Source organism: Melozone crissalis, unplaced genomic scaffold (genome assembly GCF_028551555.1).
Source record: "Melozone crissalis strain CALT ecotype California unplaced genomic scaffold, PUWL_Pcris_2 ptg000016l_1, whole genome shotgun sequence".
Taxonomy (NCBI): Eukaryota; Metazoa; Chordata; class Aves; order Passeriformes; family Passerellidae; genus Melozone; species Melozone crissalis.
The window spans coordinates 46,156,419-46,169,233 of record NW_026535794.1 but is presented as its reverse complement, the minus strand read 5'-3'; the positions used below and the strand labels follow the sequence as shown (position 1 = coordinate 46,169,233).

Sequence of the window (12,815 nt, the reverse complement as noted above, 5' to 3'; positions counted from 1 at the left end):
ATTATTTTACCTAGATGAGTTCTGCAAAGATATTGAAGAGTCACGCAGACCTCCTATAAAAGAAAAGAGAGACACACAAAAATTAAAGTTACTGCTCCAAACTCCTGACTTAAATAGAAAATACCGTAAGCAGTACAGAGGGAAATAAATGGAGAGCCTTATAAATACCTGTTTTGTGCATGAACAGAACTGCATGAAAATATTTGGTAAATATCTTCCTTTGGCAGAAAGATTTCAGTTTGTAACAGAGGAAGTGAAACCTTCATTCCCTTAATGTGAATGTGCACACACTTATCAATGTGCCATTTGTTTATTCTGGCAAAAAGGAGGCTCTGGGAGACCATATCACCCTACAACTGCCTGGAAGGAGGCTGCCTGGGGTCAGACTCTTCTCCCAGGTGACAGGACAGGACACAGCCTCAAGCTGTGCCAGAGGAGGTTCAGGCTGGACATCAGGAGGAATGTCTTCACTGAAAGGCTAATTAGGCTTTGGAATGGGCTGCCCAGGGAGGTACTGGACATGCCTGGAGGTGTCTGGATGTGTCCAATGACACTCAGTGCCATGGCCTGGTTGACAGGGTGCTGGGCATTCATAGGTTGGACTCCATGATCTCAGAGGTCTTTTCCAACCTCACTGATTCTGTGAGTGAGGCTCATTTTGCACAGCTTCAGACTTCAAGGAGACAGCATATATTATCCCATAGGACTTATTTTTTACTTAATCTGATATCAAAGTCCATAATGTAGTCAAAACATGAACAAAATAACAAAGTTGTATTTAAAAAATGAGCAAAATAACAATGAAAGACAATGCCTCAAAATATTCCAATAATAAAGTATTTACAAAATCTTTATGAGCACATGGGTTTTTTTGGTAAGAGGATCACCTTTAACAGCAGAATGAACAATGATGTGCAAAGATGCCTACCTTCTCTTTGACGTTCAACTACCTAAATATCCTGCTGCTGCGTGAGCTTTTTATGTGCTGTTTTGATTTACTTAACATCTGAGAAATATTGTAGCTTCTAATTAAGCAATTTATTCTTCAATTAAACAAGTTATCAAGGAAAGCGGTGCGGTTAAAAATTGAAATCAGACTGATAGGTACTTGCAGAGCCCTGGGAATAGCCTGAATTCGTGTCAGCGGAGGTTTGGGTTGGATATCAGCAAAAGGCTCTTTACTCAGAGGCTGGCTGGGCACTGAACAGGCACCCCACGGAGGTGGTCACAGCACCAGCCTGACAGAGCTCGGGAAGCGTTCGGAGAGCGCTCCCGGGCACACGGTGTGATTGCTGGGCATGGTGCTGTGCAGGGCCGGGAGTCGGACCCGATGATCCTTGGGGTCCCTTCGGACTCAGCTTATTCTGTAATTCTGCGAAAGGGCCGACTCCCAGGTACCCGGACACCACCGGGGCAGCGCAGGACGGAATGCCCGGGGCCTCTGCCCCGCTGGGGGACACCGAGCCCCTCGGCACCCGGCCCCACTGGTTCTCCCACGCGAGTGATTCCCCGCCAGGGCACGGAACAGCGCGGCCCTCCCGGACACGGCAGTCCCTCAATCCCCCTGCTCCCCGAACCGCGGGCACATCCCCAAGCCCCTTCCCGGCCGTTCCCCCTCACCTTTCTCGCCCGGAGCCATGGTCGCTCCAAGCCCGGCGACTCCCGCCCGCCCGCCGCTCCAAAATGGCGGCGCCTTCGAATTTGGCGCTCAGCGGCGCGGCCCCGCCCCCTGCCCGAGCCCAGCGCGGGCGCCGCCATTTCCCCCGGCGCGCGCGTGCCCCGCCATTGGCCGGAGCCCCGGAACGGAGAGCGCGCGGCGCGTCCCCCGGAAGCGCGCGCGGTGGCTGTGGCGGCGGTGGCGGCCATGAGTAAGAGGAACCAGGTGTCCTACGTGCGGCCGGCCGAGCCCGCCTTCCTCAGCCGCTTCAAGCGGCAGGTCGGGTATCGGGAGGGCCCCACGGTGGACACCAAGGTAACGCCCTGGCCCGCGGGTGGGAGGCGGCAGCGCCCGCTTGCCGAGCCTTGGTGCCCGCCCATCCCCGCCAGCTCGCCTTGTGGGCTGTGGGGAAGCAGCGTTTGTAATGCAAAGGGGGAGCCGTAGTTACTCGCTGAAACGGACTGAAATCTTACGTGTAACTTGTTTTGCTTTGTCTTGGAGGATCAAGACAACTGCAAGGCTGCTGTGGCGGCCTTGTGGAGCAGCCGCTTCAGCCTCTCCGTGCCCGAGGGGGCTGTGGGGGCACGGGGCGAGCAGCGGGGGTGTCCCAGCTTGAACTGGACTTGAAAAAGCCCAGGCGGTGGAGGAGGGGGGCGGTACGAAAAAAATGTCGTACAAGTACGGTAACAAATTATTGTAAAGGAGTTAACGTGAGTTCGAACTGGAAGAGGAGAAATTTACGTTGGATACATAGAAAAAAGTTCTTAGAGCGTGGTGAGACAGGCTGCCTAAGGACATTGGCGATGCCCCGTCTCTGGAACTGTTTAAGGCCAGGTTGGATGGGACGCGCAGCAGCCTGGCCTAGTGGGAGGTGCCCTGTCCATGGTGAGGGGGCTGGAACTGGATGATCTTTAAGGTCCCTCCCTTAAAGAACCTAAAATAATCTTGCTGTAGGTCCGTGGTCGTGAACTGTGTTGTGATGGCTGGAAAGGCAGGGGGTTAAAGGGCAGCCTTTCCTGAGGCACAGGTTTTTTCTGCTTCCAATGTGATTTTGCATGTGTTTCCCTCTTAATAAGATTTTACAGGATACCTTAAGAAATTAACGTCTCGTTTTTGTATATATATATATATATATATATATATATATATATATTCAGTAGATTACAGTAATAATATCTATACTTTTCCTTACAATAGAAAGTTTTCAGGTCCTCTAATATTGCCAAACTTCAAGTTGCTGCACTGAGGTTTCCATGCCAGAAGGTTTATTTAAAAAAAACCAAAATTACAAAATTACCAAATTGATTCTTCTGTCCCAGTGCACAAGTTTGAGAGAGCAGAAACAGGAGTATGATATTCCTTGTGTCAGTGCTGCTTACAGTGATTTGTTTAGCCAGGTTTAATAACCCAGCCACCATGGACCCACATTTCCCTTTGTGCTGCTTTGAGTACAGCATAGAAGGTTCAAGTTTGGAGCCTTGCATTTAAAGCTTTTCTTAGTGTTGCATAGCAGACAGTGCTGCACAGTCAAGATGGCAAAGAAAAGGAATTAATTTCTTGCTTTCCAAGTTCCTTCTGGTTTCTAATTGAAGGAGCCCATACTCCCATGCTAATGTTTTCAATGGGAAGCCGTGTCTCAGTGATAGGATTGGAGTGTCCTTTGGATAATGCGTGTTGGGTGGGCCTGGCACTGGCAGCTTTGCCAAGTCTCTTCAATAACCTTTCTGCAAAAGTGAAATGAAGTGAAACCACTGGCCCACAGCTGGAGTGATGATCAGGATGGCTTTTGTTTCTCTCTTGTCCAGAGAGAGCAGCTTCCACTTGCCGATGATGACAGCGACAACGGCAGTGACAAGGAAGATGAGCAGCCTCAAGTGGTGACACTGAAAAAAGGAGACTTGACTGCAGAAGAAGCAATGAAAATTAAACAGCAAATCAAAGAGGCCTTAAAGTCAAAAGAATCAGGTGAATTTCAAACTACTAATTTCTTGCTTTGTGTAGTCAAAGAGATAACCCACAAAAGCGGGTCTGATACTTGCTCAGCTTTTTACTGTTTAATTTTGATTAGTTCTGAATTTTTCACGTAAATAATTTGCACTTCTGGTTCCTAATCTCAAGTCATTAAGTACATATTCAGGCTGTCTGGCTTTTTATAATGGTGTAGTTCTGTGCTTCTTGATTGTGCACCATACTCCCTCTAAATATTCCCTTAAATTAATTCTTTTTGTATTTTTGTAAATTAACTTTTCTGTTGTATTATTCCAGTGCACAGTCTTTTGACATCATCTGCGATCATTTTTTAACTCATTGACTAGTTCAGCTGAATTTGACAGTGGAGTGGATGTTTAAAAGGTAATTGTATGAGTTCATGAAAGAGGGTGTCAGGGTAGAGAGATTCAGGTCTGTAGAAAGAATTGCAGATGTGTGGCTTGGGAACATGTTCACTTACCTGACAGGTCTATGTCATTACTTGCTTAAAATCAACCCCAGTACGTGTTGTGACTTGCAAATACGTTAAGCAAGATAAATAGATGATACAATAGTGTCAAAAACCAGCAAGGTCCAGAAAAAGAAGTTTTTCTGTGTCCTGGTTTAGGGCAAATTTGGGAGAAAACCTCCAAAAGGTTTTCTTCTCCAAAAGGGGGCCCCCCCAGAAAGCAAACTCATGCGGCCCCATCCCCCAACTGTTTTGGGAAAAATTTCCTTGGAGAGAAGTGGGAAAAACCTGTTTATTTAACAGGTAAAGCACTCCCCAGCACAAAAAATGAACAATACCAGATGACAAAATTCATTCACTGCTCTGAAGAGATGGCAAATTCAGGAAGTCTCTCCTGGGGTGGTCGCTCTGTTACAATCTCTCCAGCACTGGGAATGGCTGCTGCCCAGAGAAGGCCCCGGTGGCCACAAAGTGCAAGCTCTTGGTGCTTCCCCGGGTCCCAGTCCAGAGCAGGTTTGAACAGTTCCAAGAAAAGGGAAAGAAAAGACAGTTCAGGGGAAACTTCCCTGCCTCAGCTAGCTAAACTAACTAAAAAGCAAAGGAGGGCCCTGTTCTGCTCTGTCTTTGCCCAGATGAAACAATCCAGCACAGTATGTAGAGGAGCAGTGCAGTTTCTGATAACAAACTCCATGCTTCTTCTTCTCCCTGCCTTTACTCTCAGAACCAGTCTTGAAGGCACAGAATATAATATCCAGCATAAACAGAGCAGAGGATTGGGGATGCAAACATCATAAAGTCACCCTAGGATGCTCTGCCACAAAGAATTACACAAATGGAAAGATGGAAGTGGTGTGGGAGGGGCTGCTGCAGTTTTACAATAGGGATGAGAAACTACATTTGATGGATACAGTTATGTTAAGAATTTCTCTCAGTATTCATAATTCAGGTATGATTGACATAAGTGCTTTGAGTGTCCAGAAGCTTCAGTCATCAGGGTGTGATGAAATGGAGCTTTATTTTTTGCTGACTGAAGACCTGACAAATTGAATGTAGGCACTGTTGTCTCTAGTGGAAATGTCTTGACAATTAAGAATATAGGAACTGGAAACCCACAAGTATGAAATAGAAAGGTGAGTCATAGAAACTGGATGTCTTCTGTGGTTAGCCATTATTTATTAGGCTATCTACAAAAGCTGCCAATTGAATTTAGAGCACACTGTGAGGCCTAGCATATGGCTGTCAATATGACATCTTTAGCTTCTCTCTTTGTCTGCCATTTGGATTTGAAAATTCAGGATCATGCTGTCTCTGTGTAGATGTACGTGTTAAAATTCAAATGGTATAAATGGAGAAGTCAGTAACAGAAGTGGGAGAAAATATGTTGAGAATCTTATATATTTGGAAAAGCAGATTGATGAGAAATCCTAATTTTTAATAACATAGGTTAGCTTGGAACTAAATAAACCACATCCTATTTTCTGCAGGTAGATCTGTAGATCTATATTTGTTAGGTCTAAGCAGGTATATGACTTGAGCTCCTCTGAGAATATTTGCTCAGCTTTGGGCTTACTTCTTGGTGCCTTGTTATTGAAGTGCAATGCTTATAGATGCTTGGTGTCGCAGTTTTTAAAGTCATCACAAAATTTCTTTTCACCCTCCTAGTATTGGGAGAAGTTTCAGCTTATTGGAAAGAAATATCATGGTTCTTTCTGAGCATTGGCTTCCTTTTCATATAAGCAACTTGAACTTTGAGTGATCACAGTAGGAGGAAAAATGATTTTATAAGGCCGGGCAAAAAGAAGTAGTTGTCCATGAGAATCTATTGAGGTGGAGTCCATGCTGTGAAAAAAGTCCAAAAGAGCTACCAAGCTGAATACACAGTGTGAAATGGAAGTGTATTTGAATAGAGTGACTGAACTTACTTGGTGGAAAAAGACATTCGTAATACATAATTGTAAGTAGTGAGGATGGCAGTATTGAGTCCCTGTAGGACTTTTGTCACCTCTGCTTATTACCCCTTCAGTCCTTCAGTAATAGCTTGCATTTGGAGGAAAAAATCCACAGAAGTAGGTAGCAAGAGTGTTGGGGACTGCTGCCCTCTGTTCTGCATTATTGTGTTACTGTTCATTCATCTTTGCAGTTCATATGAGGTCTTCGTGTTCTTCTCCTTTTTGTGGCTCATGGGAATAAACAGGGTAAGCGCTGTGCACACTGCTGTGTTCCTCTGCTATGGAGAGAACCCAGGGTGAAATTTCCAATGAAGGGAGCTGAGTGTGACTATGCCAGAGCTTGCTGGAGGCTTTTTTGCATTTTCGGCCATTTTTGCACTGTCAGTCTGACCTCTAGATTTAAATTTTGATTTCTAGTCTGAGACAGGTGTTTAGACAGCTGTTCACTTCCAGCTTAATAAAGAGAGTTTTGAGTAACATGAGAGTTTCTTTTATTTTTTCGGCTCTCAATTCTGAAAATGGGAAGTATAAAGAAAGTTTGGTGCTGCATGACTTGGTTGCATTTCATGTTACTTTGATTTTAATCCCAGAGTTGAAAGTCAAATTAATTTAATAGTTACTAGACCTTATTATATAGTCCCAAATCAGATCATTAGTGAAATTACATGAAGCTAAAAAGTTAATAGGAAAGTAAATTTCCCAACTGACAATCTTCCTTTCCAGCATGCATCAATGCTGAGGCACTTTGATAGATCCTTAGAAATGTGCTACTAACTCTGTTGTGGATACAAAGTTTTTCAGAACTTGGGAAGTACTCAGTTTTGAGGTTCTGCCATATTTTCTCTTGTATTGTGGTGATTGTCTCATTTAAAGGACCATGTCTTCAGGTGTAGGATTGTGATATTACTTCAGAATTTTCCATATCTCATTTACATACTTTCTCCTTTGTTTTCTTCTATAACCATTTTGACACGGCTACAGCTTTTGTTCGTTTTGGTTTTGTTTATTTTTAATTTTAGACACCAGATGTTGCTATGACTTGATTTTCTTTTATAGATGAGTAACATTTTTGCATTAATTTAGTAAAACCAGCTGATCAATGTCCTAGCTGCACTTAGTTGCTTCCTAAGGCAGAGCAAATCCCAGCTTTTCTGTTGGCTTTTGCAAGTAGAGTCACAGGGATCTTTTTTATTTAGGACCAAACCTTTCTTATATGAGAAAACACCCTTCTATATTGAAACATTTTTCTCCATGGAGCAAAGACACAGAGGCTTTTTAAAAAGAAGTAGTTTGTGTATCAGCAGTGATTTTGCTTAATGTTTTATGCATAATTTTAAAAATTGTCACTGTTGGTACAGAGACAAAAATGGTCTTATGAAAAATTAAATTTGCACAAAAGAAAATACATTAATTACTGCAAGATAGTTTATCTCAGCATTCATTACAATCTATAAAATAGTTTTTTTTTCTACTGCTTTTCTACTTCATAGGGCCTCTGGGACACTCTGACATATGCAGATGACCAAACTTGGTAAAAGGTGTCCTTTCTTGTTCAAAGCCTAAGAATGTTTTTCTTGTTTCATTCTATGTTCTGGGGAAGGACAGTAGAGGGAAGAGGCAAGGAGAATACAGTCCCTGCTGTCCTGGCTATTGGAGCCCTTCCTGAATTAGCACTGGCTCTTCTGATTTAAGCAGCTGATGTATCAGATACATCTCACAGAGGTAATGCTGCTCTGTGAAATATGAAATATTTCACATATATGTGAAATAGCAGGAAGCTAAATCAAAGCTAACTTTGCAGTATTTAAGTGAAGAAAAATTTCCCAAGTATTCTCATAAACAATTGAAACTGACTATGGAGCAAGAGTGACCTTCTTATCCTCAAACCACAAGTGTGCTGAATTCCTGGAGTAAATGCTTCCAAAGGCATGGATGGAGAATGGATGGCCAGAAAGAATTGGAAGGAGCATCTGAAATGGCTGACCTGAGCTTCTAACCTTAGAAACCATTAAGAAATTTGCCAGGTTATTGTAATTTCTTTCTTAACCTCTTATCTTTGAATAGACCTACATGGGTTCCACTGTTCCTTCTGTTGCTCCTGACAGTTTAGAGGCACTTGTGTTTCCTGTTGTTACCTCATTGACATATGTGGACAGAAACCGCTGAAAAGCGTGCTGCAAATCCACAAATGACTACTAAATAAAAAACCCTCTAAACTGAGGAGCAGTATTTCATTTTCAGGCTCTCATTTCTACTATATTTTAATATATACCTTGAAATAATTAGAAAAGAAGAAATTTCTGATTTTGTGGTTTCCTAAATTGATGTCACTTGTGAAGTAAGTTTTCAGCTCAAGATCTGACTGTGCTCATGTTGGTCAACCAGTGGTTTGTGATCCAGGTAAAAAAGCAGGAATGACTAAGAACAGTGGGAATTTGAACTGCTAGTGTAGTTTTTGACTCGTTTTTGAGAAGTGGATTTTATTATTTCTCCTGTAGTGTTTTTATGTATTTTACTTCATGTGTTTCAGTGTGTTTCAGAAATCCCACTTTCCATAATTCATAATACTAACTGAGTCTTTTATTGGGAATCTGTTTTAAAAACTACCAACCCTGAGATTGTTTCTTGAGTCTATTTTTTTTTTTTGCATTGCTTAATACAAGTCAGTTTTTTGTAGGTCTCTGATGCAGACAAAAAAGATAGCTGACACATAAGAACCTGGTGAAATTACAAAGGATAAAGTGAAGTCATTTTACCAGCTGAACAAGAGAATCTTAACACATCAACACAAATTCCTTGAACTGCCTCATCAATTTTTTTCAGAAAGCATAGTCTGTCCTCACTCTCTCCACATGTAGGCTAGGCCTACTGTGTTTCCTTATCTGCTTCATTCTTTGTCAAGCACTGCCAGCACACACTGCTCTGAAGCTGGCCTCGGCTTCCTGCTGAAAGGAATGTCCTTGAGCATATCATGAAATTTTGACAGTGTTTAACCAGGCCAAGAGCTAAAATAATTTCCTTTGATACAGAATGACCTGCGAATAGTATTGTAGCCCTGGAGGTCAGAGCTGAGCCAGTTGCCATTTTGGTGGAGATTTTGAGCTTTGCTGTTTGTGGCCTTAGCTTATTACATGTTGAAATTCATATTGCAAAGATACTTATCAGTTTCTCCATCTGGTTGGCAAAATGAAGTTATTTTGTGTAGTTCACAGTGTGGGTAGCAGGGCAGTTGTGAGTAAAATTGAAATTTCTGTCCTCGCCTTTTCCATGGATTACAACTGCGTAGCTGTTTTTCTGTTTTCTTTTATGGGTATGCTTTGAACTATATTTTTAGGGGTTAGGTTTTCAAATTTACCTAAGAATTTACTCTAAGAAAATGTAGTAATCCATTTGTTAAAGAGTATCCAATGGGGGTTTGATTTTTTTGCTCCTCATGCTTATCCAGTAGCTGGTTGTGTCATTTCCACAGCAGTCTGGATACTGTATACAGCACATAGACAGTTGTGTCTGCACAGAAGGGAAGTTCTCCTTATAGATAGATTTTTTTTTTCAGATTTTGGCTTAGATTGTTCCTCAGATCTTGTTTAAATTAAAAGATCTCTATTTACAAATAAACACTGTAGTTAGGCAACAATTAGTAAGGGGAATCATTTGCTATTAAACTTCTTAGCCTAAAAATGGAGGCCTAACTTCTGAGAAAAAGGATGCATAGTGTATTCTGATTCATTAGGTGTGATATCCTTTCAGGGGTTCTATTTCCCTCCCAAAATTTATTGTAGGCACTTCCTGAACTTTTGTATCACATGTACAGCATCTAAACACTTAAGCTCTCTGTGCAGAGTTCACAGTGGATCCATTGAGAACTCTGCTTTTCATATCTACAGTTTGTTATTGCTGCTAATTCCTTGTAACTGTAATGGTTTTCTAATGTGCCAAGAATGAAGTATTTTTCCCCAAACCTGGTTAGTTATTTTCTACATAGTAGTATTTTCTCATAAACTAGTGTAGAATCATAGAATCAAGGAAATGCTGGGTTTGGAAAAGACATCTAGGATCCATGGAGCCCCACTTATTAACCTTGCACTACTTTGTTGCCACTAAACCATGTCCCCAAGTGCCACGAGTTCTTTGAACACTGCATGGATGGTGTTTCCACTACTTACCTGGACAACTTGTTCTAGTGCCTGACCACTCTCACAGGGAAAAGATTTTTCCTGGTATGCTATCTAAACTTCCCCATGTGGCCATTTCTTGTCCTATTGCTTGTTACTTGGGAGAAGAGACTGATTCCTACCTCAGCACAGCCTCCTTTCAGGCAGTTGCAGAGAGAGATGAGACCTCCCAGGGCTCCTTTTCTCCAGGCTGGACAACCCCATGTCCCTCAGGACTTGTGCTCCAGCTCACCACCATATGCACCTCTTGGAAGGATGTGTTCCGTAGAAGCCATTGACAGAATTGCCTAGTTTTTCAAGCTAGCTTGCTTCTTTAAGAGGGTCTCTGAAACTTAGGGCATTCTAAGTCGATGTCTTCATTTGTACCACACAACCCTTAAGGTACCAGATTTATTAGTTGTATTGTTTTGAGAATGCACTGAGGAGAGTTTCAGCCAGTGCTGTGTAGATAACACTGAAATGTTAAGTCTTCTGCCGTAGTGCTGATATACTGAGGGAAGAATTTGTGCTAAAGAGAAAAGTTATTTATTGGTTTTAATTAAACAGCACATAATCTTGTCAAACACATTTCTGTTGAGTAATGAATTTCACAAAAGTAATTTAGGAAAAATATCTTGCACAGAACCTACGGCTCCTTAACATTCTGTCACATATACATTATAAAAATTGCAAACTACTGCAGCATCAACCTTAGTGTCTGATTCACAACTTTACATTATACTTTATCTTCCAGAAATACTGCCCTGATGCTGTTACTTATGCAGTAGCTTTCCCATTCTGCCTGATAATCATGGAAGGGACTTCTCCTGTTTTCAGGATTGTTGTCTGCTCCTCTGCATGCACTAGAGCAAAATTGGTCAGTTGGAATAGTTGGGTGATGTTGCAGATACAAAGAAACCATGAAACTTTCATCCATTACAATAAAAAAGGGGACCTTTATTGCCATGTGACCTTTTCAGCTGTCTCAACAGGACAGAATATATTAGGGAAAAAAGTTTTTCTTGTATATGTGCCATTTTGTTATTTAAAGAGATGCCATAATTCTGAAATAAATGCATTTGTTGTCATAAATTTTACAAATACTGAAGCAGAGTGAGAGGATCCCATGAAGTTGTCCTCTCCATTTTGGTAAGTGGATGTGAATGGAATGTGAGGGAAAAGCTCTCATTCTGCTCACAGAACGGCTCACAATCTCTTCTAAGTTAGAGCTCTGGTTAGTGAAACCCTATTTCCAATAGGAACTGCAGGAGGATTTTCTTCAAGGGCTTGCTGACATGAAGCAGGTGTGTGTACATGAAGGCCATTCATTGATACAGAATTTTTGGCCAAAAGTATATTTTCATGATTGTTGTATTCTCTCAGAGGCCTTACTGATTTTGGTTCAAGGCCTGTATGTGTTTGTGAACATATGCAGATGAGTTCTGACTCTACTCTCTTTGTTACAGATGATGAACCAGAACCTGCTGATGGAAAAATTATGTTCAGGAAACCAGCCAAACGTTCATCAGAGAAGTGTTTAGACTTCAATGTAAGTTCAAGTAAGAAGATGAAAGAAGCAAAGAAAACCAAGGGGGAAGCAACTACTTCTCAGAGTACAGCTAAGCAAGTGAAAAACAGCAGTCTTCTGTCATTTGATGATGAGGAAAATGATGATTAGGGTTGTATTTTTTTTATGCTTAACTTGCCTGTCTAGAGACCTGGATAATATTGAGGGCTTTCATAGGAATAGAAGCATGGTGTCTGAGTCTTCTCTTACTTTGCTATAGTCCAACTAGAGAAGTAATGTATAAAATTAGCATGAACTAAGTCTTTGCAGTTAGTTGGAACTGTATGTCATGTCTTAATTTTAAAGGAGAATTTAACCATGTATGTAAAAGCTATTTGAGGTCACAAATGAGTAGCAAATTATACCTGTATATATTTAGCTTACAAATTTTCAGTGAATTTTAAAATGCCCTCCATTACTAAAATGTGTTTTGTCTATATTGAATAATTGAATAGCCTTGGTTGACTGTTATGGTTTCTACCTTTATTATTGACATTCAAAAGAGAGGCACTTCATTGATGTTAAACAGAGACTGAAGTTTTCTGTCTCACAGCTTAACAAAAGTTTGCACAACCTTTGCATTTGTGATTTGCAAGATTAGCTCTTGCAGAGCCTTGTAGTAAAGGAGGCTGCATTTCTAAATTTGTGTAGTCTTGATCCTGCAATTGGTGAATGCAGTCTAAGAAACATCAAATTCATTTGAATTGGTTGTAATAGCAAGGTATAAAGATTTTGATTCTAGTTGATGGTATCAACTAATGCAAAAGAAGCCTGTGCACTTTGGCTTTGACACTGATGGGCTCAATGGTTTGATGGTGCTTTGGGTTTTTTTTTTTTTTTAAATATATTTGTTCCAGTTAACTACTTATATGTTCATAATTATTTGGGATCTCAGACAGCTTGTTTAAAAACTGTATTTCATCTTTAAGCTGTGGAAAAGCATTAATTTAGTATTCTTCAAGTAGGGGGAAAGTTGTAAACAGGGAATTTAAGCCAAGAAACACTATAGCTGTGTGTATCTTGGTTTAAGACAATTCCTGGAGCAGACACTCCA

General features: G+C 41.3%; 2 protein-coding genes across 2 annotated transcripts in view; one reads left to right on the top strand and one right to left on the bottom strand.

Moving 5' to 3' along the window:
- KIF15 (kinesin family member 15) overlaps positions 1-1,639 on the bottom strand; it is a 33,307-nt gene extending 31,668 nt beyond the window's left edge. The window contains exons 1-2 of the mRNA XM_054273435.1: positions 1,621-1,639; positions 11-53 (exon numbers count right to left, since the gene is read on the bottom strand). Coding sequence (XP_054129410.1) covers positions 11-53; positions 1,621-1,639 — 62 coding nt within the window. The remainder of the gene's footprint in view (positions 1-10; positions 54-1,620) is intronic.
- Positions 1,640-1,854: 215 nt separating this feature from the next.
- On the top strand, positions 1,855-12,201 carry KIAA1143 (KIAA1143 ortholog). The gene is made up of 3 exons (XM_054273437.1): positions 1,855-1,972; positions 3,463-3,622; positions 11,661-12,201. Exons 1-3 carry the CDS (start codon positions 1,865-1,867, stop codon positions 11,870-11,872), a joined length of 480 nt encoding a protein of 159 aa, XP_054129412.1. The 5' UTR covers positions 1,855-1,864; the 3' UTR covers positions 11,873-12,201.
- Positions 12,202-12,815: the final 614 nt, after the last annotated feature.

Excerpts from the sequence above, each read along its gene's own strand:
- KIAA1143 (XM_054273437.1), top strand. The coding sequence starts at position 1,865 with ATGAGTAAGAGGAACCAGGTGTCCTACGTGCGGCCGGCCGAGCCCGCC. Across the intron at positions 1,973-3,462 it reads GCCCCACGGTGGACACCAAG|AGAGAGCAGCTTCCACTTGC; the intron begins GTAACGCCCTGG and ends TCTCTTGTCCAG. Across the intron at positions 3,623-11,660 it reads CTTAAAGTCAAAAGAATCAG|ATGATGAACCAGAACCTGCT; the intron begins GTGAATTTCAAA and ends TCTTTGTTACAG.